A 26,562-nucleotide genomic window follows, 5' to 3' on the forward strand; every position below is an offset into this window, starting at 1 on the left:
CAGGGGACTCCGGAGGTTCATGTCTCCTTTACATGGAACCGCGTTCTTTCCCGTTGTGCATCTTAAAAGACCCAAGTCTATTTTGTTAAAAACTTCCGGTGTATTGAAATTTTTACAAACGATTACTCGAGTTTTCAGATCGAGTATCTTTCCTTCTATGTATCCCCACTTGATTAGTCATGTCTCGAACCAATAACAACAATTTAGTTCATTTAGTTAATAAAGTCGAATTGATGACATACTTTAATGTCAAACAACACATCGTTAAAGATTTTAAACTTCATTATAATATTTTGTTAATTCATTTTTTTTGTAATTTACTTCATTATTTTTTGTATTATTACTTCATTTTAGTAATAAAGCCTACTATAAAAACGGATCATTTATGTTCTTCATTATATGAATTCAATATTTTATCTTAACTAGATTATAGTTAATAGGAAAACAGTCATTTATATTACTTCATCTTATCAATTTATTATTTCTTTTTTGGTAATAAACCTAACTATAAAAACAAATTAATTATATTATTCATTATCATAGTTTATTACTTCATTAAAAAGAATATGTATTCTTTTTAATGTGCAAACAAGTCAGCATATCCCTTTTTACAATAATATGCATTTAATATTCAATAAAAAAAGTTCATTTTACTTGTTATTACCAAGATAACCAAACTTTACTTCATTATGAGTACAAATCGCATATACACTACAATAATATGCATTTAATATTCAACAAAAACGGGGGTTTAAAATTTTATTTTTATTACTTGGGGAAAACCAAAGTTTAGTTCATTATGAGTAAAAATGCATATAAAACACAAACATAAAAAAAATTTTGTTTTACTTCATTAGTTTTAACCCTCAGGGATAAAGCTTTCCCAAAACGTTCCCGTAATTTTTTAGCTCTTTTTTCCGACCATTTACTTCATTATTAATATGTTTAAAATTCAAATATGAAAAACATCGAAAAACACATTGCTCTTTGGGAAAAAAGTCATGAACCTTAATTTGGTATTACCCGATTCCCCTAAATCAATCAAACCCGTTAAAAAAGAGATCCTCATGGATTGGAAGATCATCCATTCGACCCATCATTGATCGATGTAGACCCAAGAAGAACCCTTCCCGGGCTTCAACCTCAAATTTGTTGATGTAGATCCTAACCCGTCAAAAATTTCCAGGGGAAAATCGAATATTGCCAAATTGAAGAAAACCCCATGGTGAATAAAAAGGCAGATGGGAAATTTGGGAAGGCAGATCGAAAATTTAAGAAGATCGTGGGGTTGAATAAAATTAAAAATGAATTGAAAATTTAAACCCTATTCAAAAAAAAAAGGGAAAGGGCCCCTAATTTGGTCTCTGTTCTTATTTTGGAATAGTTAAACATTGTTTAAACTCATATATATATTGGGCCAATTAATCAAAGACTTGGTAGTGGGGTTGGGCCCCGGGATTTTGCTACGGATCATGTTTTGGGGGGGGAGGTTTTGGTTTGATTCTCCCGCCTTTTTTTTTTTCCCCCAATGTTAGTCTATAGTCATTTCTTGTCAAATAAATTGCAATATTTACCTAATCATTTTAATAAAAGATTTTTTTATCTTTTACCCAAATGCTATATTCTTTTTTTTTGTCAAATTATATTTTAGAGGTGTTGAGTTCACGAAGCCCCTTGTTTTTTTAAATTTCCCCAATGTTATTTATAGTCATTTCTTGTCAAATAAATTGGAATATTTACCTAATCACTATAAAAGATTATTTTTTTATACTTTTATCCAATCTATATTCTTTTTTTTTTTGTAAAAATTATATTTTAGAAATTTATTATATTTATCCAATAATTTTTAGTTTCAATTTATTTTTTTGAGATGTTTTAATTCATGACTTGTAAATGGTATAGTTTGAAAGGATATCATTTGTTCAATAACTTGAAAAATATTATAATATACATATTTAAACAAATTTTTTTTTTAATTAGTTTTGAATAATTAAAGTTTTATCGAAATTTTTTTAATATGTACATTTAAACAATTGCTTTTTCTTATGAAAAACTTCATTTTATTAGTACGTAGAATTCTTTTTTAAAGGGCATCACAAATTTTTTATATCAATTATTTTTTTTTAAAATTAAATTTTCTTGATATGCATTTATTTCTTGGTACTAAATATCCGAAAACATTCCTTTATTTATAAGATCTTCTAATTCTAAATGATGAAAACGGGAAGAATATAAAAGGGCTTCCCAACCAATTTCGATGACAAAATCACGAGAAATCCTCCCTTTTTTTAATAGGAAACCTTTTAAAAAATTTTCCCTTCCTTGCCCCATGGAAATTCCGGGTTCGCCCCGGGTGTGTGGGGTAGGTTTTAAGTGGCCGGGGGAAACCCCAAACCTCCTCGGGTCCACCGGGAAACGGTCGAGGGGCAATCCCGTCGGGTAAGATGAGTTGCCGCCGTTTGTCGGAGCTCACTTGGGTAGCTTGACGCCCCGGGCCCAGCCGTTGGCGATGTCGTCCACATTTGAACATGCACTGAGTTTGATTTTTGTTTCGCATTTTGTGTTATAATATGTGTTCACTACTCTGTGTAGCATATTAAAATTAGATTTGCACATGATTCAAATATTATTTGTATAAGATAGTATTTTTTTTTTTAGTAAATAAATACAAATTCAAAGATCGCATCACGAACTCGTGATACTTCATTAAATGCACGAAAGAAAATTACAGTTTATTCGTTGTATTGGAAGACCCCTTTAGTCCTTCACCCTTATTTATAGGGCTTTGGTTTGGGACTTTTGGGGTAAGTTATGAATCAAAAAGGATTATAAGTTATAACTATGTCTCTTACTAGATTTATTAGGTTGGTCAATTTAGTTAAGTTAATTAATCAATCCAGCTACTTCATTCAAATATATTGCGATTGTCCATCATTATCCCAAAATTTTGAATATGACTATTTTTTAAATTTATTATTTCACATGTTTAAAATTTCAAATATTCATTAGTTAATATAGGTTTGTTGACAACTTCAATTAATCAATAGTACTAGTATATTTTCAAAAAAAGAAATAGTTCAAAAAAATCTAACAATCCAAAAACATGTTGGATAAAATTAGGGTATAATAATTATTTTAGAAGTTTGGAATATATCATCAATTTGGTTGTTGAATTGAACCGAGACACAAGGCTATACAAAATCATAGTAGTGACATTAAAGCGTAGTTGATAAAATGCTTTTACTGTAATCAATAAATTAGGTTCAAATATTTAAAACAAAGTAGAAATAAATTCAAAGGATAAATAACTTAACTTTATTACTCCACACAGATTGGAAAAAAGAGAAATATCGTGAACGCATACTGGAATGAAAAGATGGAAGTACTATAATTTTATTTTAGTTGAGTTTAGTTTTTAAAGTTGAGGAGAAAATAGTGTTATAACAGCAGCAAAGGCCGTAAGAAGTAGTCTGTTGGTATTCAGTTTGCCACCACAACCACCGGTTTTCTGCTGCGACGTGGGTGGTCCGCCACTGCTTGGACTCGGAACCGCCGCTTCCATAAAAACATTATACAATCAGATTAATTAAACATTATTACTGAAAATGGAAATTTTATTTATGCATACCACTACCAGCTGGCCCTCCTGCTACAGGGCCGGCAGCATTTTCCCCAAGTTGGTAAAAACCTGAGCATCTGGTGAATTTGGTGGCAAGTTGAGGAGAGCTGCATCGATTAATAAACTCAATTAATGAAGCTGAACATATAAATAAATATATATATATAAAGCAGGCTTACCGGGCACTGTGAAATATTAGCCGGGGCGTTACAAATATGAGGAAGAGACAGAGCAAGTGTTACATTAATATTGAGGCCTAAATCAGGATCATTTCTATCCTTAATAACCACACACAGACACTTTTTGTTGGTTTTGAGAAGTTGCTTGAGACCATTGCAGCAATCTGGTGTGGGGGATTTTGCAGTTCCTCCTACATAAGGCAGACATGTTGCTAATCCCACTAATGACTGTGCACATGCTTCTTTGTCCTTGGATGTGTCGCAGACTGATAAGGTGAATAGCATCAAAGTTGATGCTAACAAGAAACAAGATTTCAATGTTATAGCCTTGGAGATATTCATTTTCTAGAGAGAGTTAGGTTTGATGAGTAACGTTTTATCCAAAAAAAATGAGTGGCCAAATAAAAAACTCAAGGAAAGGGTGGGTGATTTGACATCCCTGGATTGGCTTATTCAATAATTACTTTGCCACCACCATGTCTAGTGCCTTGTCCACTACAGTTTTGAGTTTCTAGATGTGTGTATTATTATAAAGTGAAAAAATATAGTACTAGTAATTTAAGGGTTAGAAAATAAAAGAATATGTACGATAATACTACTACTGTTTAGGGGTATAAGTTGATTCCACTGAAATGAAATGGAAAACTGAGAACATAATTTATATAGGGTTACAAAAATAAAAGAATATGTACAATAATACTACTGTATAGGGGTTTTATTGATTCGTATTGCAAAATGATAAAACAGTTATTGGAATGTAGATTATATTTTTATATATTAATTTTATAATAGAATATAAGTGAAAAGAGTTAATAATAAAATTTATTATGAAAAATAGTAGTAATAAAATAAATGAAGACAATTATTTTAAATACTAGTTATTTGCTACACTTTGAGGCATCCGCTCGCGTCCTCGATCGGCCTCCATCTCGTCTCGACGAGACGTGACATCTCGTCCCATGTCTCCTTCCGAAGAGCCGGCTCAGGACGTCTCCCACGCGTCAGCGACGGCGCGCGTGGTTCGTGCGTGACGCTCATTCGCCACCGAGTGGGCGCGTTTATATCCGTTAAAATTGATTTTTTTTTTATTTTTTTTAAATCAGAAAAATTCAAAAATTAAAAAAATATACTAGCCGTTTATAGCGTTTTTTTCAAATTTGTAATTTTTTTACAATTTTTTAAAGCTCAATCACTTCATAAATATCAAATCATTCCACAAATTATCCACTATAAAAAATTCTCTATTTTCACTCAAATTTTTTTAATGGTGTTTTTTTTATTTTTATGATTTTAATTATGTATTTTTAATTGTTTTTAGGATTTTAATTATGTATTTTTTAATTTTTTAGGCCTTTTAAATTGTAATTTTTATTTTATTTAATGAAGTGTGTGTTTTATTAATTGAATTTGTTGGAATTAAAAATAAAAATGAAATTGAATGAATAGTTAAGATTAGATGACAAGAGATGGAGGATGCAATCTGCTTTTAGTAAGAGATGGATTAAAAGATAGATTAATGTGGATTCATAAATAACGGAGATAAGACGATTAAGACATGATAAGAGACGAGATGACGATCAATCATGTCATATTTCTTTTGTGTTCCCACCGTCTATTGATTAAAAACCCCAAAAATATACAAAAGTTTTAAAAAAGCTACTACGTGTCAAAACAATTTATATAAGACTAAGTTGTGTAAGTGGATTATCATTGAATGGCACACCTACACCAACCCAATCCACTAGAAGTCGTGGATGTGACATTTGTATCCAAAAGTATCATTTAGCTCGACTTCATTAGACAGCAATGACATCACCTTTCGGTTAGGGGTATTTATAAGCTCATTTTTTATTTTTACATTTGAATTTTCTTCCTTATTTTTTATTAAAATTTGAATAAAAGTATGCATAAATTACATTTATAGTTCTAAAAAATAAAAAAATTATACACAAATTATAAATATATGACTACAATATTATACACTTTTATGTACTATATATGTATTCATATACTTTAATTAAATACATAAATAAACCTATTTTTTAAAATAAACTAGATTTTGGTTATACAAAATTTGGTCACATAGATTTGTTGTATTTATAATACTCCATTCATCCATTATTAAGAAGTCTTATTTCTTGAGATACGAGCTTTAAAAAATATTTAAAAAATTAATGAAAAAAAATTAATGGAATATTAGTCTCACACTACAAAAAAGCGCTAGATAGTGAGGAAACTAGTGACGGCATCCAGCTCAACAACTAGTGACGGAAAAATGACTTAAAAGCGCTAGTCACTAAATAATGAAATATTCCATCACTAAAGCAAAGCAGCACTATGTTTTCCGTCATTGGGTGGATTAATAGCTATAGTGACGGACAAATCGCTCAATAATATTTTTATTAACAAGTTTTTAATGGCATCTGCGAAACTTACTATGTCACTAACTGTTAAGTGAAGAAATTTCCGATTAGTGAGATAATTTCGATCCGCACTAAATTGCGAGTTTTTTTGTAGTGCCACTTGTATATACTATTAGTTTTAAATCGAAATATGAGTGGAATGAGATTTAATACTGAATCCTGTACCATTTACGATTAAAGTAACTAGATTCTATTGCAGAACTAAAAGAAAAAAATGAGATTTGTATTTGCAAACGAAACAAAAGTAGTGGATAAACAACTAGTTCCAAAATTTGCTATATTCCATTTTTTTCACGTTACGTCAGTAATTTAAGTTTCTATCCCAATATCTACAACAACGCCCGCCTTTTCCGTTACTTTTTCAACATTTTACACATTTTAAAAAGTTTTTTAGTTAGTAAAAAATGAAATATATAGAAAAATAATGTAGATATAAAACACAATATTAAATTCTACACATAATATTAAATGCAAAAAAATGTACAACTAAAACAACAACAAAAGTACTAACAAACTTCACAGCTTAAGGATCCAAATTTCTTCGATCATATCTTGCTGGAGTTGAATGTGGACTTGTTGTTCGTGCATTGTAGCTTTTTTTCTTTTGGTTATTGGCCACATTGCCTCGTGCATTGTAGCTTGTTGATGAATAAATTGTTGAACTGGGGCTCGTGGGCTAGACCGGAGTGTAGGGGAGATCAAATGAGGTGTAATATGAGGTATATGTAATGACAAAAAAAAAATTATTTTTAAAAATTTTAATAAATTTTGCCTTTATAATCATACAAAAATTATCAAATTCAACACATAGTTTCAAGATATTAAATAATACTTACTCGCTCCATGAAGAATATCTTATTTCTTTTAGTATCCTAAAAAATATATTGTATAGTTCATAATTTGGAAAGTCTTTTCTCTCTAATAAGATGAGACTCATGCCCCATTAATAATAGTTTAATTACCTTTTCTCCATACCTCTCTCATATTTTACTATTTTTGCATTAAAATTGGTGTTAAACTCAAAGCGCAAATTCTTTTGGGATTGATGAAGTATGAAACAAAAGATAATGTAATGAATATGTAAAGCATTGAAGTTAAGGTCACTTAAAAGCTAAACCGTTGTTTAACTCTCGTAATTATAGGATCAGTTGGCTTAACGAAACGGTCTTCTCTTAAGCAAGAGGTAGAATAAGCAAGTTTTGGATGTTGGGCTTCCACGTAGCTTTAAATTTTGGATCTAGTTAGTCAGCGGTATGTATACATATTTAGGGTAAGCAAATGGATATGCGGTAATGGGTAATTCACCTCAATCTGTTATTGGCGGGTATTGGGTACCTTGCTACCCGACGGTAATAGGAAACGGGGTGGGATTAGATAGTGTGTTTTAGAGTTTGCGAGTAGCGGTATACTCATGTCGGGTATATGGTATACCCGTTAATCCGATAATCCCGTTATTATTAGTATTAGCTATATTTCATCTTTTAATACTCCCTCCGTTCCATATTAATAGAGATGTTTCAAATAATTAAAGTGGAGATAAAAAGTAAATACTAGTTAAATTATACTAATAGCCATATACACACTCATTTTTAAAAATTAAAAATAAATAGTTAGAGAAGAAAAATAAAGTAAGAGAGATAATAATGTAGAGAAAGTATTTATATTATTATTTTTCCAAAATGAGTGAAGAAAATGAAATCTCTATTAAGCGAACAAATGGGAATACTTTATCTAAGAGTTCTTTTGAAATATTTTTATCCAAGAATACATCTGAAAACTCACCGAGCTAGCTATAGAGTGTCTCGTCACTTTTATTCTCAGTCTATTCAACGTTTACCATCGATATTAATAAAGTAATTCGGGAACATTGACAATTATTATGTTTTTCAAATGTTTTATTAGGATTTTGGGTTGGGTACAGTACGCAATGTCGGAGTATGGGATACATATAGAAAATGGAAGAATTATAGAAAATATATGTCTCTCGCCTCCTTGTTGAAGATGGAAGAATTATAGAAAATGGTGGAATTTATGTGTAAAAAGGGAGATGGAATGGTGGCTCTAAAACTGGTGAATATTATGAGTTGGGTTATGGGATATTTACGAGTTCGAAAAATGTTTAGAGAAGGTATATTTCGGGCTCCATAAGTTAAGGAAAGATTTGCATCACAAGGTAATGTTTTTTCTTCTTTGAATTTTCGCCTTAATTCAGCACTTGACAACATTGCGTGATGTTCGTAAAATGACCATAAACTTTCACCACAGAACTCCAAATGAAATGTTCAAGGTATCAACACGAAGTCTCTTTGGAAGATGAAGACAGAAGAGAATGGTACGAAGCACACTCTTATTAGACTTCAAAATTGCCGAAAAAATTGGATTAAACTGAGACTGTTGAGCGAACAGGCCCAGCGGGCGCTGGAAAGTTTCAAGCTCTCTGGACTTGTTTCAGCACCCACTGGCTGGAGTCCAACGGGCTGCTAGGTTGTACAGCTTCCAGATTTTGACCTTTTTCAGTACCCATTTAAATTTTTAGAATGGTTTTAACCCATACCAAATAAAAGGGTTATACAGCCCACTGGAATCACAATTTTGAAGCCATCGCCGGCGCTATTTCCAACGAGAAAACGCCGTGAAGAAGCAAATGGCCGGATCTGAAGAGTCCATTCAGTGTTCCATTTTAAGTGTAAATTTAAATGTTTATTATTTGTATTGCTCTTCAAACTCAAAAAAATAATTGATCAAATAAACTACTCCGTAGACAGTAGTATATTGGAATGGGATGACTGGAAAATGAAAATAACATATGATAGATATCAATACCAATATGAATATGTACATACAACGGAAAAGAAGAAAAGAATATACCAAAAAATATGAAAGATTAATCCTTCCGGCTGAAGGAGCGGAAAAATCCCTTGGTTGTGGAGATGCTTCACCGCTGGCTGCAGGAATATCGGCTAGGGCAGCGGCCCAGCGACGGATGCTGAGGGTCCTGGCCGTCTTGAAGCTGTGCGATCGCGGCAGTTTGGAGAAAACGTTTGACGATTGCGAGAGAATGAGATAAACGAGGCCTTGAACCAGAATGAAGAGCACCACCTTCACCAGAGTGCTTCCATCCATTTCCATGATTAACGATGTGAAACTCACAAAGCAGAATACAATCTTTAACTGCAAAAACAGGAATTTAAATCGTGTGGGACTTGATGAGCTTGCTTATTGATGATGGTGATGAAGATGATGATTGATTAGCTATATATATAGGCGGGTAGAGAGAGAGAGTTGGCGTTTCAAGCACGACGGCTTTGACTTGGCTTCTTTGTTGACTGCTTGGCATGGATTGGTCGTCAAATTGGTAAAAGTTCAATTAATTTTGCTCGGCACACTATTTCCTAATTGAGTTCTATTACATGCCCAATTCAAGATAAGCATTTGAAATATACGCTATGTGATTAAAACATTTGAACTTTATGTTTATTGAATCTGTCAACATTTTCTTAAGCGCCAAATCTGTTAATAACCAACTGTTGATGAAGAAACGTGGGATATTTGTTAGCGGTCTTCTTTACAACTATCCTAGGGCATATATTATTACTACTAATTTCTTTTAAAGGGGAAACATGAGTGCAAGGGCATGAAGCTTCCAAGTTTAAGAAGACATTACTTTCAACAAGGAACAATTTTGTGTGGACATGGATTGCCTATCCACTGACGTGTATGGGTAAGATAAGCTCAACTTTATTCTATAAAATAAGAATACCTAAAGTTTGATATTGATCGGTGGCAATTGACATGGATATTCACCCAACTCATATAGATATATGACCCATCTCAGCTTGATCGCTTTTTATCAATTCTAGGAACTAATTTCCAAAGTTGAATGGTCGAACTAATACGAAATTCATTATTAAATAACATTGAATCCATTTAAGATCGTTTTAATTTTTTTATCGTTTTAATTTATTATAAAAAAGAATGAACTAAAATTATTTAAAAATAAATTCTGTATAAAATAAATTAAAATGAACTCAAGTATTATCTAATAGCGTCTTCACTCATTCCGTAATAGATGTATAACTTTTTTCACAGTTTGTTCAAAAGATGCATTGTTCTTTTTTGGAAAAAATTCTCTCCAATTAATATAAAAATATTATTTTATTTTTTAATTTAAACAACAATACCGCTAAAATCATGTGCAATCCTAGATAATGGGAAAAATACGAAAAAATGATATATCGCTCGTATCGTATTGAAAAATATGAAAAATTATCGAATTTTCGATATATCGTAATTTTCGATCGATACTGATGTCGTATCGAAAACTTTCGATATGATAACGATATGAATTTCCTTATATCGCGATATATCGTTTTATATCGAAAATACGATATATATCGAAAATTTTCGATATATCGATATTTTCGATATATATCGATATTATATTTTCGATATATATCGATATATATTTAAATTTTCGATATATATCGATATTTAACGATATATTGAATTTCGATCGATATATCGAAATATCGATACGATAACGATATGAAATTTTTTTATATCAAAAGTTCGATATATCGAAACATTCGATACGATAACGATATGATATTCTTTCATATCGATATTTTCGTACGATGCACACGATACGACGTTTTCGATACGATATATCGTATCGACCCACCTAACAATCCCCAGTGTGACATCTACTATGGGACGGAGGAGTACTAAAATAAAATAAAAAGAACTAAAAGCTAAGGGTTCGACGATTGGCTATAAATTAGTTCGACATTGATTATAATGCGGGTAGTGATAAAATACAAACTTTATATATTTCACTCGTCCACGTTACTTGATCTTTCTTTTTAGCACTCGTTTTGGAAAAATAATAATAAATAGTTAAAATGGAGAGAAAAAAAAGTAAGAGAGAATAATGTAGAGAAGAGTCTTAACTATATTATTCTTTTTACTTTATTTTCTCTTCACTTTAATTATTTATTATTATTTTTTCAAAAACGAAACAAGAAAGTTAATGATCAGCAACGCGACGTAGGAGTATTTGTACAAAACTCCAAATTCCTCAACACAAGGTCTACACAAGGTAAAATTTCAAGATTTTGAAGTTAATACAATCGCCAACATAATGTCAACACAAAGATCAACACACCATGCTGACATTTTCCATTGCTAATACGGTTTGCCATTCCGTGACATTTTCTAACGCTCGCATCATATATTTCGAGTTTGTACAATATTTTAGAGTTTGCAAATCAAGCATGGATAATTTCCCTTAATGCAAGAGCTCAAGGGCAAGGGCGCTATCGGAGGAAAAACGGCAATCGCGGGTCAAGCCCGCCGATCAAACCGTAAACAAAGATGAACAAAAGATAAAAATACAAGAATGAAAATGCGTAAAGGAAAATAAGATTATTTGATATTTGAATGATTCAAATGAATAACAAGTCCCGCCCTTAACAAGAGTTCGGCAAAGAAATGCGCTGTTAGGAGGAAAATGGCAATTGCGGTCAAGCCCGCCGATCAAACCATGAACAAAGATGAACAAAAGATAGAATGCAGAATGAATCTTTCTGATCGTGATCATATAGACAAACGAGGCGGCGGTAACAGCCCGCCTCCCAGCATAATAAACGCGAAGCACTACCCAAACGACTCAAAAAGAAGTAAACATAGGCTAGGGTTTCATTCAGAAGAGTACCGACCAAAAGAATTGGAAGGAATATCAGGAGTATTTAATGCAACGACTTAACCTAGAAGTAAAGGAAGAAAGATATCATAACGACGATCAAAAATCTTAAGAAAAGACGACACAATATCCAAGACAAGGTCACAAGAAAAGCCAAGGCCTCAAACCGAAGGCAAGATGCAAATATTCCCAAAAGAAATTCTAAAGTGTATCAAAATTCAAATGGAACTACCAAGAGAAAAAGGCCATGTACGATGACACAACTACACTTAGATTTCAACATCTCCATATTAATTAATTAAGCTGCTCAACACTCGCCACCGTCACATCGTTTCAACTCCGCACATATGAAAACATATGTGTATTGAGTATTTTGAGATACTCAGCTGAGCTCATCACAAAACATTTTATAAGTTATGCCACCCTTACTAAGTGAATCCTGAAGTTTAAGCAGTTATAAAAGAATATCACGAGTATCACAAAATATATTTTCCATAGATCACAATAAAAATAACTCCCCATTTTCCTCAACATAATCCACAATCACAATCATTCCATGGTGCGACGAAAGTGTGGCCACACTTTCGCCCAATGGCACCGCCGATTAGCAAGGACGGCCCCGATCCCATCTGTGGTACACAAACTCGGTAGGGCTTGCGGCCCATACCAGACCCGAATTCCGTATAAACTTATCCATAGCCATATAGCCCAATGGAGCGAACTCACAAACTAGGCATCGACACACAATATCACAATAAAACACATAGGCATGCAAATAACAAATTTAAACCACCCTTATACCACCAATCAATACTTGACAAAATAAAAGAGAGTTTTAAGAGTAAAGCCCACCTCGATTGCTTAGTTTTCAAGTAGTTTCTGCTTTTCCGTTTATCCGGCTTCTCGCAACCAAAGTTTCACCTTTTAATCATACATAGGCACATATCACAAATTAGGTTCAATACTAGTCTTACTCATGCATGTCTCATTACTTTTCCCTCTTCCCAACGATTTATCTTGGACATTACCAATTAATCAAGACCATGTTTATCACACAAGATTATTTAACCATCAAACACACACTACACAACACAACAACACACACACACACACGGCACACACACACACACGCCACGCACACACACACGGCACACACACAAACAAGATGCTCCTAGGGCAAATCCCCAGGTTTCGAAAATTATGGCTTCTAAATAGCCAAAATTTTGTTTTGGTATTTTTCCATATAGAATAAAATATTATGGAGCAAAATAAAATAAGAATTCTCCTATTCTTGGAGTCAAAAATGGCGCCTCCTATGCCTAATTAAATAAGGCATGAATTTTCAAATATTGCCTAGAATAAGGCAAGACAAGCACTTTGAGGTATGGAAAGATTTGGTAGAATAATTAAACTCTAGGTATGGAAGAAAATCAAGTAAGGAGTCAAATGCAACAAAATAATTCCTTCCTTCCCAAATATGGTGATTTTCGAAATCACTAGAAAATAAGTGGGCTCCGATTTTTACATCTCTAAACAAGGAAATAATTGGCTCTGGAATTTAATTTGGATAAATATCCTGCTGATTAAATAAATTCCGAAGAAAATCGAATTTCTTCAAAGGGGTCTAGGGTTCGAAAATTACAGCAATTGCAGGTGACAAGTATTTATAGAAATTTTCTAATATTCTCACTACCTCCTTAGATAATTAATTTACTACATAATCTCACAAATAAATAAATCACATGCCACATCATTTAAATCACATAGTTTGACTTTTCAAACTTTCAACACAAACCCTAAACTCAAATCGACCATAACATCTCATGAAATAAATGCATTCTCGATTCTAAGTCATCCACAATTAATTCTAGGGCTCAAAGATTAGGGTTCTAAATTCCGGGATGTTACATCCTACCACACTTAAAAGAAATTTCATCCCGAAATTTGGTACCTTTATGGAAATAGTTCCGGGTATAGTTCTGTCATCTTATCCTCACGCTCCCACGTGGCTTCCTCGGGCCCGTATTTTCCACACTTTTCACGGCTGCTAAAGTGGTTTATTTTCAAGGTTTGGACCTTTCGGTCTAAGATTAATCAAAGGTTCCTCGTAGCTCGATCCGTTCACAAAGAAATATCCTCGTAACGCAATCACACGCCTAGATTCAACACGCATTTTCGCACCGGCGATACATGAAAAACGTTGTGCACATTCCCAAGGCTGGGCGGCCTAAACGATAAGCTACGGGTCCTACTCCTTCTAGAATCTCGTACGGCCCTATAAAACGCGACATTTAGTTTTCCTCGACTCCAAAACGCGCCATCCCTTCGGGACGGGGATAGCCAGGAAAACCTGCCGTTGAACCAGGTCCGTCCGTCGAACGTCGGCGCACGACTTCCGTCTGGCCCCGGAAGCTTCCTTCATTCGCGCGCGGATTTGTCGAATCCATTGCGACCATTTCTTCGACCGCATCGAGTCCAAGCGCCCTTCGTTCGCCAACCTCATCCCCAGTAGAGCGGAAATTCCACACTTTTCCCATAGAGTGCTTCTTGTGGGCGACGCCATGCCGATCGCTGCTTGAAAGCCGTTTGCTGTAGGCGAACTCGATCAATGGGAGTGCGGTCTCCCAACTTCCGCCGGTCGAGCACCATCACTCTTAACACATCCTTGAGAGTTAGTATCGTCCTTCCTGGGATTGTCCATCGGATTGTAAGAAAAGCGGTATAAAGCTTGCCGTTGTTCCAAGCTCGCTTTGTAAACTAACCCAGAATTTCGAGGTAAATCCTCGGGTCACGATCAGACGTAATTGTCACTCTGGATTCCATGTAGTCGCACGATCTCTTGAACGTAGATCCGAGCTAACCTATCCGATCCATGGGTTACGGGGATGGGTATGAAATGCGCACTCTGGTAATGATCGATGATCACCCAAATCATGGTGTTCCTTGGGGCGGTTTTTGGCACCCAGAAGTCAATGAAATCCATAGCGATGTGCTCCCACTTCCACTCGCATTCTCTGCCGTTGCAGCTTCCGTACGGTCGTTGGTGTAAGGCTTTCACCTGCCATGTGCTAAGCAACGCCCACCTAAAAGCCGCGACGTGCCTCTTCATGCCGCTCCACCAAAAGCGACTTCTTCGCATCCCACATCTTCGTGCTCCCCGCGAAGAAAGGTATGGGTTTCAGGCGCTCGCTTCAAGATTTCGCTCCTAAGACCCTCATCGTTCGGGCACAATACGCTCTCCCTTTCAAAGGTAAGGGCTATCTAAGCCTCACTAAAACTGGATTCACCTGCCTTCACTTCGACTGACCTCTTCAATTTCTCATCTAGCCGTTGTGCTGCAACGATCCTCGTCCTTAGATCAGGTTCTACTACCAAATGGCTATCTCGACCTTCACGGTATCGGGGGTTTTAACTACTCTATCCGCAACTTACTCAACTCGCACTAGGTTCTCCTCTGTCAGTCGAAAGACGCGAGTTGCGAATGGTCTCACGCTTAAAGTACCCAGCCACGTTTGCCTTGCCGGGGTGGTAGTTGATACCACGCCGTAGTCCTTCACTAGCTCAGCCATCTCCGCTGTCGCATGTTCAGGTCCTTCGCTTCGAAAAGTACTTCAAATTTGAGGTCCAGGAAGATTTCACACCTTGGGACCCAGAGATGGTGTCTCCACCTTAGGCATGTAATACAGCGCTAACTTAAATCTCTGTGGGTAATGGTAGTTCAACTCGTGCGCTTCAACTGCCGCACGCTGCATGATCACCTTGTTGTTCGCATCATAACACGCATCCTAGTTTGATCAAGCTGTAAACTACGTAGTCGACTCCAAGCTCCTGGGCACGCCTAACACCGGTGCGGTGGTCAATTTCTCCTTCAAGAGCCGGGAAGCCTCGTCCACACTCCGGCGTCCAATTCACCTGATCTTTTCGAGTTGGGTCGGGTCATTGGTCTCAAGCATCTTAGAGAATCCTTTCGATGAACCTTCTCGGTAGTATCCCGTCAAACCCGCAGAAACTCCGAATCTCGGTCGGTGTCGATGGCGACTTCCACCGTTGTACCGCTCGACCTTGGCGGGGTCCACTGACTCTTCGCTGACACGATGTGTCCTAAAAAGTTGACTTCCTTCACCAGAATTCACACTTGCTGAATTTGGCGTACAATCTCCTTCCTCAATGTCTCCACCGCGTATCCGTAGGTGTTCGCGTGGCTCCTTTCTCGTCCCCGAGTGTAATTCAAGATATCATCTATGAATACTAAGACGGAACGTATCTAGGTACGGGTGGAAAACGCGGTTCATCAAATCCATAAACACGTTGTGTTGATGATCAACGACATCACGTAATTTAACTCATAGTGATCATATCCTCGGGTATGGAATGTTTTAGGGATATCCCCTTCGCACTTTCACCGGTATCCATCAACCATCTAGAGAACACTCCAGCCTCTCCTGAGTTGGTCGAAATGTGCCATCTAGCCTCGGCAAAAGGGTACTTGTTCTTGAGGGTCAATTTGTTCAACTCTCTATAGTCGATACACATTCTCATTGACTCATAGGGGTGGTAGTTGATACCACCGTCTTTAGTCTTTCACCGGCTCGAGCCATCTTCGTTTGTCTCGTATTTGATCATACGCTCCGAAGAAGTATTTCAAACTCTTATGGTCGTAAGATTTCACACCTAACTCCGTGAAGATGGTGCCTCCAAATCTTTAGGGCATGTACTACGGTGACTTCTAGATCGTGGGTAGGGTAGTTTAGCTCGTGAGGTTTCGGCTTCAATAGCGGCAGCATTGGCGATCACACTTGTTGTTACGCATCGGCAGCGTCCTAATCCCAGGCTTTCGGCGTCGGTGTAAACTTCATGTCGACTCCACGGATTCAGGCCACGGCTAACCTTTGGTGCGGTGATCAACCTTCAAAAATTTGGAAACTCGCTTCGCACTCCGTCAGGTTCGCCTTGATTCTTTCTCTAAACAAGGAAATAAACAAGGGGCTCGATTTTTTCCATCTCTAAACAAGGAAATAATTGGGTTTTGGGTTTAAATTAAATAAATATCCCAAGGATTAAGTAAATTCGAAATGATAGAAATTCTTTCTCAAAGTGCAGGGTTAGAAATTTTCAAGAATTGGGTGATAGTATCTATGGAAATTTTCTCACAATATTACCATTTCCTTGTAAACAATTAAATGCCACATAATCCCACATATAATTAATTCACATGCCACATCATTAAATCAATAAGTTTGACTTTTCAAACTTTCCACACAACCTAGTCTCAAATTAATCATGTCACCTCGTGAGGCAAAGTGCATTCTCGATGCCCGTCATCGGCAATTAATTCTAGGGCTCAAATTTAAGTTCTAAAATCCGGGATGTTACAATTTGAGCCTTTGCCAACAATTGTTATCCATTGATGTCGGAGGAACAAGTTAACAAGAAAGATCAGGAGCTTGGATCGGCGGTATTATGGAATGTTTTTTCCTAAATCTTCGTGGAAATAAATTGCATGGCGGTATCCCTTCGGAGATATGCAATCTTACTAATATTCAAGTTTTGGATTTATTGATAAACAATACGTAATACGTAATACCTTATTGCTTCGACAATTTTGCATTCTTGGATAGTACGAAAAATGTGCCTTTCATTATACCTAGTTTTGGTCGGCTCGTACATGAAAATGGATTTTCATCGTTTCAATGGAAGGTCGAAATTTGAATATAATCGGGGTAATATAGTGCTTCTCAAACTCATTGATTTTTCAAGCAATGGATTGGCCAGGAACATCCCAAATCGTTTTCTACTATGAGGGGATTGAGATCCTTGAATCTATCTAGAAATAGTTTGACGGGCTATATAATTCCAGATATTGGTAAAATGGAGGTGCTAGACTCTCTTGATCACATCTCACTGACCAACTCTCTAGCAAGATACCTATAAGTTTTAGCGGGAATACACACTCTTGGTTATCTCGATTTGTCAAACAACGAGTTTATTACCGGAAAAATTCCAACCGTTACTCAACCGGAGGCTTCAATGCATCGTATTATGCGGTAATGATGGACTATGTGGCGACCACTCACCAAAAGTGCTTGGAGATATCTTGAGGCCATCCACTAATTCGAAGGGAAACATGAATGAGAGAAAGACGATGTCTTCTCATTTATGCAGAAGTTGCCATATCGATGGGCTTTGGTTTTATCTTTGGATTTTGGGGAGTTATTGGTACATTCGCTATGGAAGAAATCATGGAGAATTGCATTAACTGACTTGTTGAATCTTTGTTGGAGATTGGTTTCTACGTCGGGATTACGAGTGTTTGTATCCAAATGGAGAAGATTTGAAATGCAATACAGGTAATATCCAAGCTACATTCATTTGCACAATTCCACACATTACATTCATTTACTTTAAGATATTGGAACCAAAATTTAATTTTTAGATTTATAACATTCCAATTTTTCAGCTGTGACACAACTCGCTTTAGAGATGAAACAAGGTGAACAAACTTGAGTTGGTGATCTTATTTAATTTTAATGTTTTAGGTTTCTTTCCTTTGTAAAGCTGTATGTTGGTATGTATTTGTTTTGTCTAGTTTATGCGTAGTTCATGACCCATTATTAAATGCATATGTTGATTTATATAATTTATTTAGATTACTGTAATTATGAGTGAATTTTATATGTAAGCATAATGATAATTACGATTACTCCATAATCAATTTATAATTTATTTCACAATTACTATCTCAACTTTGTAACATAAAACGGACAATACTACGTCCTCAAAAATCATACGGCAACCTAAAAATACGGTTAGTTCGTCATTAAATTGATGAAAATATCTTTGTATTTTATCATCACGGATTATCTTTCAATTTATTATGCATAATTATAGTGATATAATTTAGTCAATAATTTTAGATTTTTTTCCATTGATTTTTGAACGCAATGATTTCTAACGTTTGATTTTGTTTATACGTTGGAAAATCATGTACAAGAAATATCTATATATATATATAGTCATCAAGATTATCTTCCAATTTATTAAGTAGACTATTAGCAGTTTGTAGTTTAGTCATCCTTCACTTTTTTTAATGTGTTTTTTTCACTTATTTTTGTTCACTTATTTTGATTAGATTTTGTGTTAAAATGACAACACCTCTTAAATTGACATCGTATTTCATATCCAACAATATTATAAACACTACACATCAATATTATAAACGCTACACAACAATCTATATTGTTGTATAGCTTGTTGGATATTGCGGCCAGAAAAATTAACGTATACGGTGTTGTATATTTGCGAGATTTTACACTTCGGGATTTTTTTTTATTGCCACATGGAAGCTTATTATTACATCACGTGTACAAATGATTGGCTAGGAATGGTGGTATGATGTTATTTTAAGAGGTATTGTCATTTTAACGCACCCCTTTTGAATATTCATAAGTTAATTTTTTTCCTTCACTTTTCTATGTGTTTTTTTTTCACTTAATTTTTGTTTATATGTAGGAAATTCTTTAAAATCGTTTTAAATCTTGACTGATTTTAACGTTATGTCATTATGAATTATCTTTAAAGTATGCCCAAACTTTAAACGAGAAATGTTAAAATTATGTAAAAGGAATGAGTTTTGGTAAGAAAGAATTGTTATGATATGTAATAAAATAATAAAGTATTTCATAGGAGTAATTAAATTATCTAATGTAAGGTTCATTTATTAGGTGTGAGGTTGGCTGATCCCCCTTACCCATAAAGTCTTTTATCCTTTTCCTAACTAATAACAAAAGCCCTCTTTATAAAAAAGAAATAGACATAACTTTTTATGTGATAATTTTAACTAAAGTATGGGGTAGTGGTGGGCGGATGCTTTCACATTCACTGGTGTTCATGACACATGAACAACTAACTGCAAGCGATCATTTAATGCACAATTTAAATAAAATTGAGTGGGTTGTACTTTATATTCTAATTCACATATTGTATTTGTACAGATTGTATAGTTGAAGAATATATCAAGTGCAAAAGAAACAAAAAAATGGAGAAGCAGAAAGCGTACATTGCAGTGATAGTATTGCAGTGTAGCTATGCAGGAATGATGGTGTTATCTAAGGCAGCCATGTCTTCTGGGATGAAGCCTTCCGTCTTCGTCGCCTATCGACAAGCCTTCGCCTTCTTCGCCCTGCTCCCCTTCGCCTTCTTCTTCGCCAGGTCAATTTCTCGTAAATTATAGTCCGGACACTTTTTTTTTTCTCTCATACTTTATTCACTCTCCTCTCAACTTAAATATAAAAAACACTACATAAAATCTCGTGACGAAAATAAAACGCTTCATTTTAACCAATACGTATTTGTGTTACCTCAATTTCTTGTTTTGTTGTTGAAATGATAATTTATTTGATCTGCAGCAAGGGGTCTTCTCCTCTTACATGGACTGGGTTATGCAAGATTTTCTTTGTCTCTTCATATGGGTATGTATATCAATTAGGATGATTGTAATTTTAGTACGCGTTTTTATTGGGATAAAATATTTCTAAAAGAGATGTATAATTGCAGGTTGGCCTTGAGTTTCAATCTGAATTTAGCAGGATTGAAGTATATTTCAGCAACATTTGGTACGGCAATTCTCAGCATTGTTCCTGCATTGGTCTTTACCATGGCCGTTTGTTTAAGGTAAATCATTAAACAATTTCTAAAAAATAAAAATGTAAATCATTAAACCAAAATTAATTGATTAATTAATTAGAATAAATAAGTATTATCTCAATTCTAAAGCTCACCCAACTATCTAAGTAGTAGTACTAGTACTATTAAGCAATAGTGGATAGAATCAAAAGATAACCCTTCAACGGTTCCACCACAACTAGTTTTTATTTGTCTCTTTATCTGTCATGATCTTTTATAATCATTGAATTTTTAGTTTTAACCAAGAAATGACACTACAATACTCATGGACCTACCCTTTAATGTATTGGGATCTCTTGTTTTATTGTGTTTCATGATTAACTTGGTGTCGATTTTAATAATGTGAAAAGTATGATAAAAAAAATAAGTAAAATAGAAGTTCTATCTTTATATATTATTAGAGTATAATGGAATGTTGAGTTCACAATTTTAAAATGGACTATGTAAATAAGGCTTTGAACCGAAATGAGAACTGCGATTTTATATCGTAGATAGAAGATAGATATAAGGAGTACTAGTATATAACGTCACTATATAAAATTTCGTGACGAATTAGAAATGTTCCAGTTAGAGTGAGACACAATGCATATTAAAATTCTCCATCATGGTCTACTTTGGTTCAAAGTTTGAAAATATAACATGATCTAATAAAGTGTAGTCTTATACTTATATACTACCTCATTCAAAAAAAAATAGACTATTTTTTATTTCTAATAAAATACTATAAGTGTAATTATTTATTTACCTAAAAAATACTCCATCTGTCCTCCATTAGGAGTCACACTTCCATTTCTGCACTCGTTTTATAAAAATAATAATAAATAGTTAAGGTGGAGAAATGGTAAAGTAAAAGAGAGAATAATGTAGAGAAAAGTCTTTTCTCTACATTATTAATAAATTAGATTTTTAATTATGGATAGATCCAAATGGCAGAGACATTTACGACGAAGATAACCAATGATATACTCTCTTTGTCCACGAAAAGTAGTTCCATTTTGCTTTTTCCGATGTCCACTAATTACAAATGGTCCAATTTCAAAAATAGAAACTTTCTTTCATATTTTATCCATTTTTTCCAATTTCTCATTAAAATCCATGTTGTTAACAAATAAGACTATTTTTGGTCGATGGAAGAGAGTTATAAATTTTGTTTTAAAATTGAAGTATTTACTACAACTAAGTCCAATTATGTTTCATTATTTCCCTCCAAAAAAAATATAGGATTGAAAGCCTAGACATAAGAAAATGGCATGGAGTAGCCAAGGTAATCGGAACCATAATCGGTCTGTCCGGAGCTATGGCATTCACCTTCTACAAAGGCCCCTCCGTCTACCACGCTTCCTCAACCGCCCACCACCCGTTCGACGAAAAGCCGCACTCAAAACACGAATGGATAAAGGGCGCTCTCCTCGCCATCGCCGGCCAACTCTTCTACGCCATGTGGATCACTATGCAGGCCCCACTCCTCACACAATATCCTGGCAAATTAAGGCTCACCATTCTCCAGTGCGGCCTTAGCTGCCTCTCTGCAACGGTGTATGCCGCCGCCGTCGAGAGGCGTGGATCATTGTGGAAGCTTCGCTGGGATATCGAGCTTTTATCCGTCGCCTATTGTGTACGTTGTTCTTCATCTCTTGTGATATCATCGATCTTCGATTGATTGAATGTGAAGAATGGTGAAATTTTGCAGGGTGTGATAGTGACGGGGATGAGTTATTGGTTGCAAGCTTGGGTCATAGAGAAGAAAGGGCCCGTTTTTACCGCCATTTTCGGGCCGTTGGCGCTCGTCATTGCAGCAGTCTTCTCTGCTTTTTTCCTTAACGAAACTCTTCACTGGGGAAGGTTGGTGCATTTTTGTATGCCAATTGTTTTTATCCGTGCGTCCTTTGTAGTCTTATTTTACGATGATAAAGTCATCCATTTTGCTATTGTGAAGTGTCTAGAATAAAATCATCCATTTGCCTATTCTGAAATGTCATTTCGTTATAAAATTAATTAATCGTCTCGCGAAAATTATCACGAATAAGAATACATATTTTCGTTTTGATTTATTCTTTTATTTGAATATTTTTATATGCGTTGCAGTGTACTGGGCTGTGGATTACTGGTGATTGGGCTTTACTGTTTTTTGTGGGGTAGAAATAAAGAGGCCCATTTTAAATCCCAACAAGTTTTGGAGGAAGCCCATTTAGAGACTGCCACGCCAATATCACACGATGAAAAGAATCCATGAACCTTATCTTTTTATTTCATGATAGTTAATTTGTAATTTATAAAAATAACTGCTTCTGTTGTTCAATGTTTAACCAATTTTGTTTGGACCGAAGAAATAAACTCAATGTGTAGGGATCAGATTAGTCAAGATTCACTAATTACCGAGACCTCTTTGTTCTTGTACAAGAGAGCTCAGCCAAACTCTCACCCACGCGGCTGATGTTACAATCACGAGCCAAAGAATTACAGATTAAGAACAGGAACAAGTAACCATAGCTATTACAAGATCTTGAACCGATCTAAGCTATCAACCTTGCTTCTCCATAACCTGCACACTTAATCAACCAGTTAGTAACAACAGGAAGATCCTCTCGGATCTAAAACACAAGAAACTAACTACTAACAAAGAGTAAGATCAGAGATCAAAGTATCTTGGCTCAGAACCCGCCACAACAACACAGATCTATTCTTCTAAAACTAGACCCAAGAGAGCACCAATGGATTGGATAGAGTTAACCCTCTGACCGCCAATACTTCCACCAGAGAAACCCCTCACACCAGATCAAGTTTCACCGAACAAGTCTCCACACACGGCCTTCGAGTTCTCACAAACCCTAGTTCCACTCCAGTAACAAGCAATCGAAGAGATTGCTTCACACCAGCACTCACAACAAATCTACCACTCAACAAACCATGGAAGATCACCAAGAGATGGCCGGAAGATCATCGGAGAAGAAGAGAGAAGAGAGAGATGCTCTGAGTCACAAAGTAGAGAGAGAGAGATGAGAGAACAGTGAGTGAAACGGCGCAAGACCATCTCTCACTTAACACCAACAACCCTGCATCCAACGGCTGTCAAGCAAGATCCAAGAGGGAGGGCACGTGGCAACATCTGGTGGTAGAAGGTAAGTCATTGGGCTCAGCCCAATAAGAAACATCCGGGCTTAACAATAACACAGCCCAAATAAGAGTCCATCCAAATATCCAACATACTCCACCTTGGACTTTTATTCTGGGAAACCAATCAAGTGTTGTGGGCTAAGGCATAATCATCACAGCCTACAAGGTAGATCCCTCAGCACCAAAGGACAAGGTCCACTTGCATTTTGGGAACTACCAGGTTGCCTTTAGACACCAGAGGGGCTGACACCCATTAGTCTAAAGGACTTCATGCCTCCAGCCACCCACCACCCTTACCACAGCTGATAAGGTGGCTGAGGTCTTTCCCCGGGACATGCAACCTATCCTAGATCAAAATGCAAAAACTTAATGCAGAAAAGAAGTTTCTCCAAGGGTAAGGGTTTAGTTCCCATGTCAGCTGGGTTTTTATCAGTATGCACCTTTTGAAGAAACACTTCACCCTTTTCTACAACATCCCTAATGTAATGAAACCTTACATCTATATGCTTTGTTCTATCATGAAAAACAGGGTTTTTACATAACTGAATAGCAGATTGAGAATCAGAGAACAACACAGGAGAGGATTTCACAAACTTGAGTTCAGAAAGTACTCCCTTTAACCATACAGCCTCTTTCATTGCCTCAGTGATGGCAATATACTCTAACTCAGTGGTGGACAAGGCCACAATGTGCTGCAGTTGTGATTTCCAACTTATGCAAGACCTACACACTGAAAATACATAGGAGGTTGTTGACTTCCTCTTATCTCTGTCGTTAACATAATTGGAATCCACAAAACCAGTTAGTAAGACACCATCATCACATTTAGAATAGCATAAACCATACTTAGCAGTTTGCTTCAAGTATCTAAGAAGCCATTTCAGAGCTTCCCAATGAACAAGACCTGGATTAGACATGTATCTACTAAGACATGACACAACATAGGCAATATCAGACCTAGTGCTAACCATCAAGTACATAACAGATCCAATAGCATTAGCATAGGGAATTCTCTTCATAGCATCAATTTCAGATTGAGACTTAGGGCACAGATCTTTACTCAACATAAAATGAGCAGCTAAAGGCACAGAAGCAGGCTTAGCATCAAACATGTTAAACTTTCTCAGAATTTTGTACACATAAGGTTCTTGATGCAACACAAGGGTGGATGTTTTTCTATCTCTACAGATGTTAATCCCTAAGATTTTCTGAGCATCACCCAAATCCTTCATGTCAAAATTCTCACTCAAGGCAGCTTGCACACCCTTAATGGTTTTCAAACAAGGACCCATTATAAGCATATCATCAACATATAAAAGCAAGAACACATGCACAGTATCAAGATTCTTAACATATAAGCATGCATCAAAGGTACTTCTGACAAATCCTAACTTCTGCATACAAGTGTTAAACTTGATGTTCCACTGCCTGGGGGACTGTTTTAAACCATATAAGGCCTTTTTCAACAAGCACACATGATTGGGAAACTTGGGATCAACAAAGCCCTCAGGCTGATTCATGTAAATAGGCTTATCAAGATCACCATGTAAGAAAGCAGTTTTAACATCCATTTGCTTTAATTCCCAATTAAAATGAGCACACAAAGCCAACATCATCCTGACAGTAGTGAATTTAACAACAGGGGCAAAGATTTCTGTGTAATCTACCCCCTCTTGTTGAGTAAAGCCTTTTGCCACTAATCTGGCCTTGTACCTAAGGCCCTCCACCTCATTTTTCAGTTTATAAAGCCACCTGCAATCAACCACAGTATGCACCAGGAGGCAAAGGTACAAGAATCCAAGTAAATTTAATTTTCGAGAGTGCATCTCTTCCATCATGGCTTTATGCCACTGACTCCAGAATTTAGATTTAGTAGCCTACTTATAGGTTTGAGGCTCATCACCATCAGATTCATAAACATTGAAAGCCAAATTTATAAGAGCAACTAAACCAACAAAACCATCATATCTAGAGGGTTTACTGACATTGACCCTTCTAGTTCTATCTCTGGATAACACATAATCCTGCAAGTTAGTATTATCAATAGCATTTTGAATGCCACTAGGGCTATTTATCACATTCTGAACAGGAACAGGAGGAGAGTTTCTAACAGGACTATCATGCAAATTGGGCACATTGTCACCAACATTTTGGACAGGATTATTGTGCAACACATTTGGATTTCCTTCATCAGGTGTCTCATTAGAAGTGTAGACTGGATAAGTGTTCCAAAATGGCTGCTCCACCTCACTTGGAGCATCACTAGAATGCTCCACTCCAGTGAGTGTATCTGTGGACTCCACCTCATTGAGGGGTTCATTGTCCACATCTATAGGATCTGGGCTACTTGTCAATCTTAAGCAGGGGAATTCATCTTCATTGAAGACTACATCTCTACTTATAATGACCTTGAACCCAGGTTCACTCCTTAGCCAGACTCTATACCCTTTGACACCCTCGTGGATATCCTAGAAAAACACCTTTTCTAGTTCTAGGCTCAAGTTTATCAGACTTATTATGCACAAAAGCAGTACAGCCAAAAACCCTTAGGTGAGAAAAATCAAGAGGCTTGTCATAGAACACATATTCAGGACACTGACCAATCAGAGGCACAGATGGAGACCTATTTACCAAATAAGTAGCAGTCAATAAAGTCTCACCCCAAAACTTTTTAGACAATCCAGACTTAGAAAGCATGCATTTCACTTTTTCAAGCAGTTCTCGTTCATTCTCTCAGCAACCCCATTTTGTTGTGGGGTATAAGGCACAGTTCTATGTCTTTTGATTCCAAAGCTATCACATAAATCATCCATCTGATTATTACAAAACTCCAGGCCATTATCA

At 35.8% G+C, this 26,562-nt stretch overlaps 2 protein-coding genes and 1 long non-coding RNA gene across 3 annotated transcripts; 1 reads left to right on the forward strand and 2 right to left on the reverse strand.

Annotated features, from left to right (window-relative positions):
- Positions 1-3,292: 3,292 nt before the first annotated feature.
- On the reverse strand, positions 3,293-3,734 carry LOC125223525. Its single transcript, XR_007176728.1, has 2 exons — positions 3,629-3,734; positions 3,293-3,555 (listed from the first exon to the last, which is right to left on the reverse strand). It is a non-coding gene; the product is annotated as an uncharacterized LOC125223525 (long non-coding RNA).
- A 5,071-nt stretch (positions 3,735-8,805) lies between these two features.
- Positions 8,806-9,466, reverse strand: LOC125221355. The gene is made up of 2 exons (XM_048123476.1): positions 8,947-9,466; positions 8,806-8,875 (listed from the first exon to the last, which is right to left on the reverse strand). Exons 1-2 carry the CDS (start codon positions 9,348-9,350, stop codon positions 8,806-8,808), a joined length of 474 nt encoding a protein of 157 aa, XP_047979433.1. The 5' UTR covers positions 9,351-9,466.
- Positions 9,467-19,756: 10,290 nt separating this feature from the next.
- LOC125223619 (WAT1-related protein At1g43650-like) lies at positions 19,757-22,946 on the forward strand. The gene is made up of 6 exons (XM_048126836.1): positions 19,757-20,130; positions 20,328-20,390; positions 20,476-20,592; positions 21,826-22,219; positions 22,295-22,446; positions 22,690-22,946. The coding sequence occupies exons 1-6, from the start codon at positions 19,958-19,960 to the stop codon at positions 22,835-22,837; spliced, it is 1,047 nt and encodes a 348-aa protein (XP_047982793.1). The 5' UTR covers positions 19,757-19,957; the 3' UTR covers positions 22,838-22,946.
- The last annotated feature ends 3,616 nt before the right edge of the window (positions 22,947-26,562 follow it).

Source organism: Salvia hispanica, chromosome 4 (assembly GCF_023119035.1).
Source record: "Salvia hispanica cultivar TCC Black 2014 chromosome 4, UniMelb_Shisp_WGS_1.0, whole genome shotgun sequence".
Lineage (NCBI taxonomy): Eukaryota > Viridiplantae > Streptophyta > Magnoliopsida > Lamiales > Lamiaceae > Salvia > Salvia hispanica.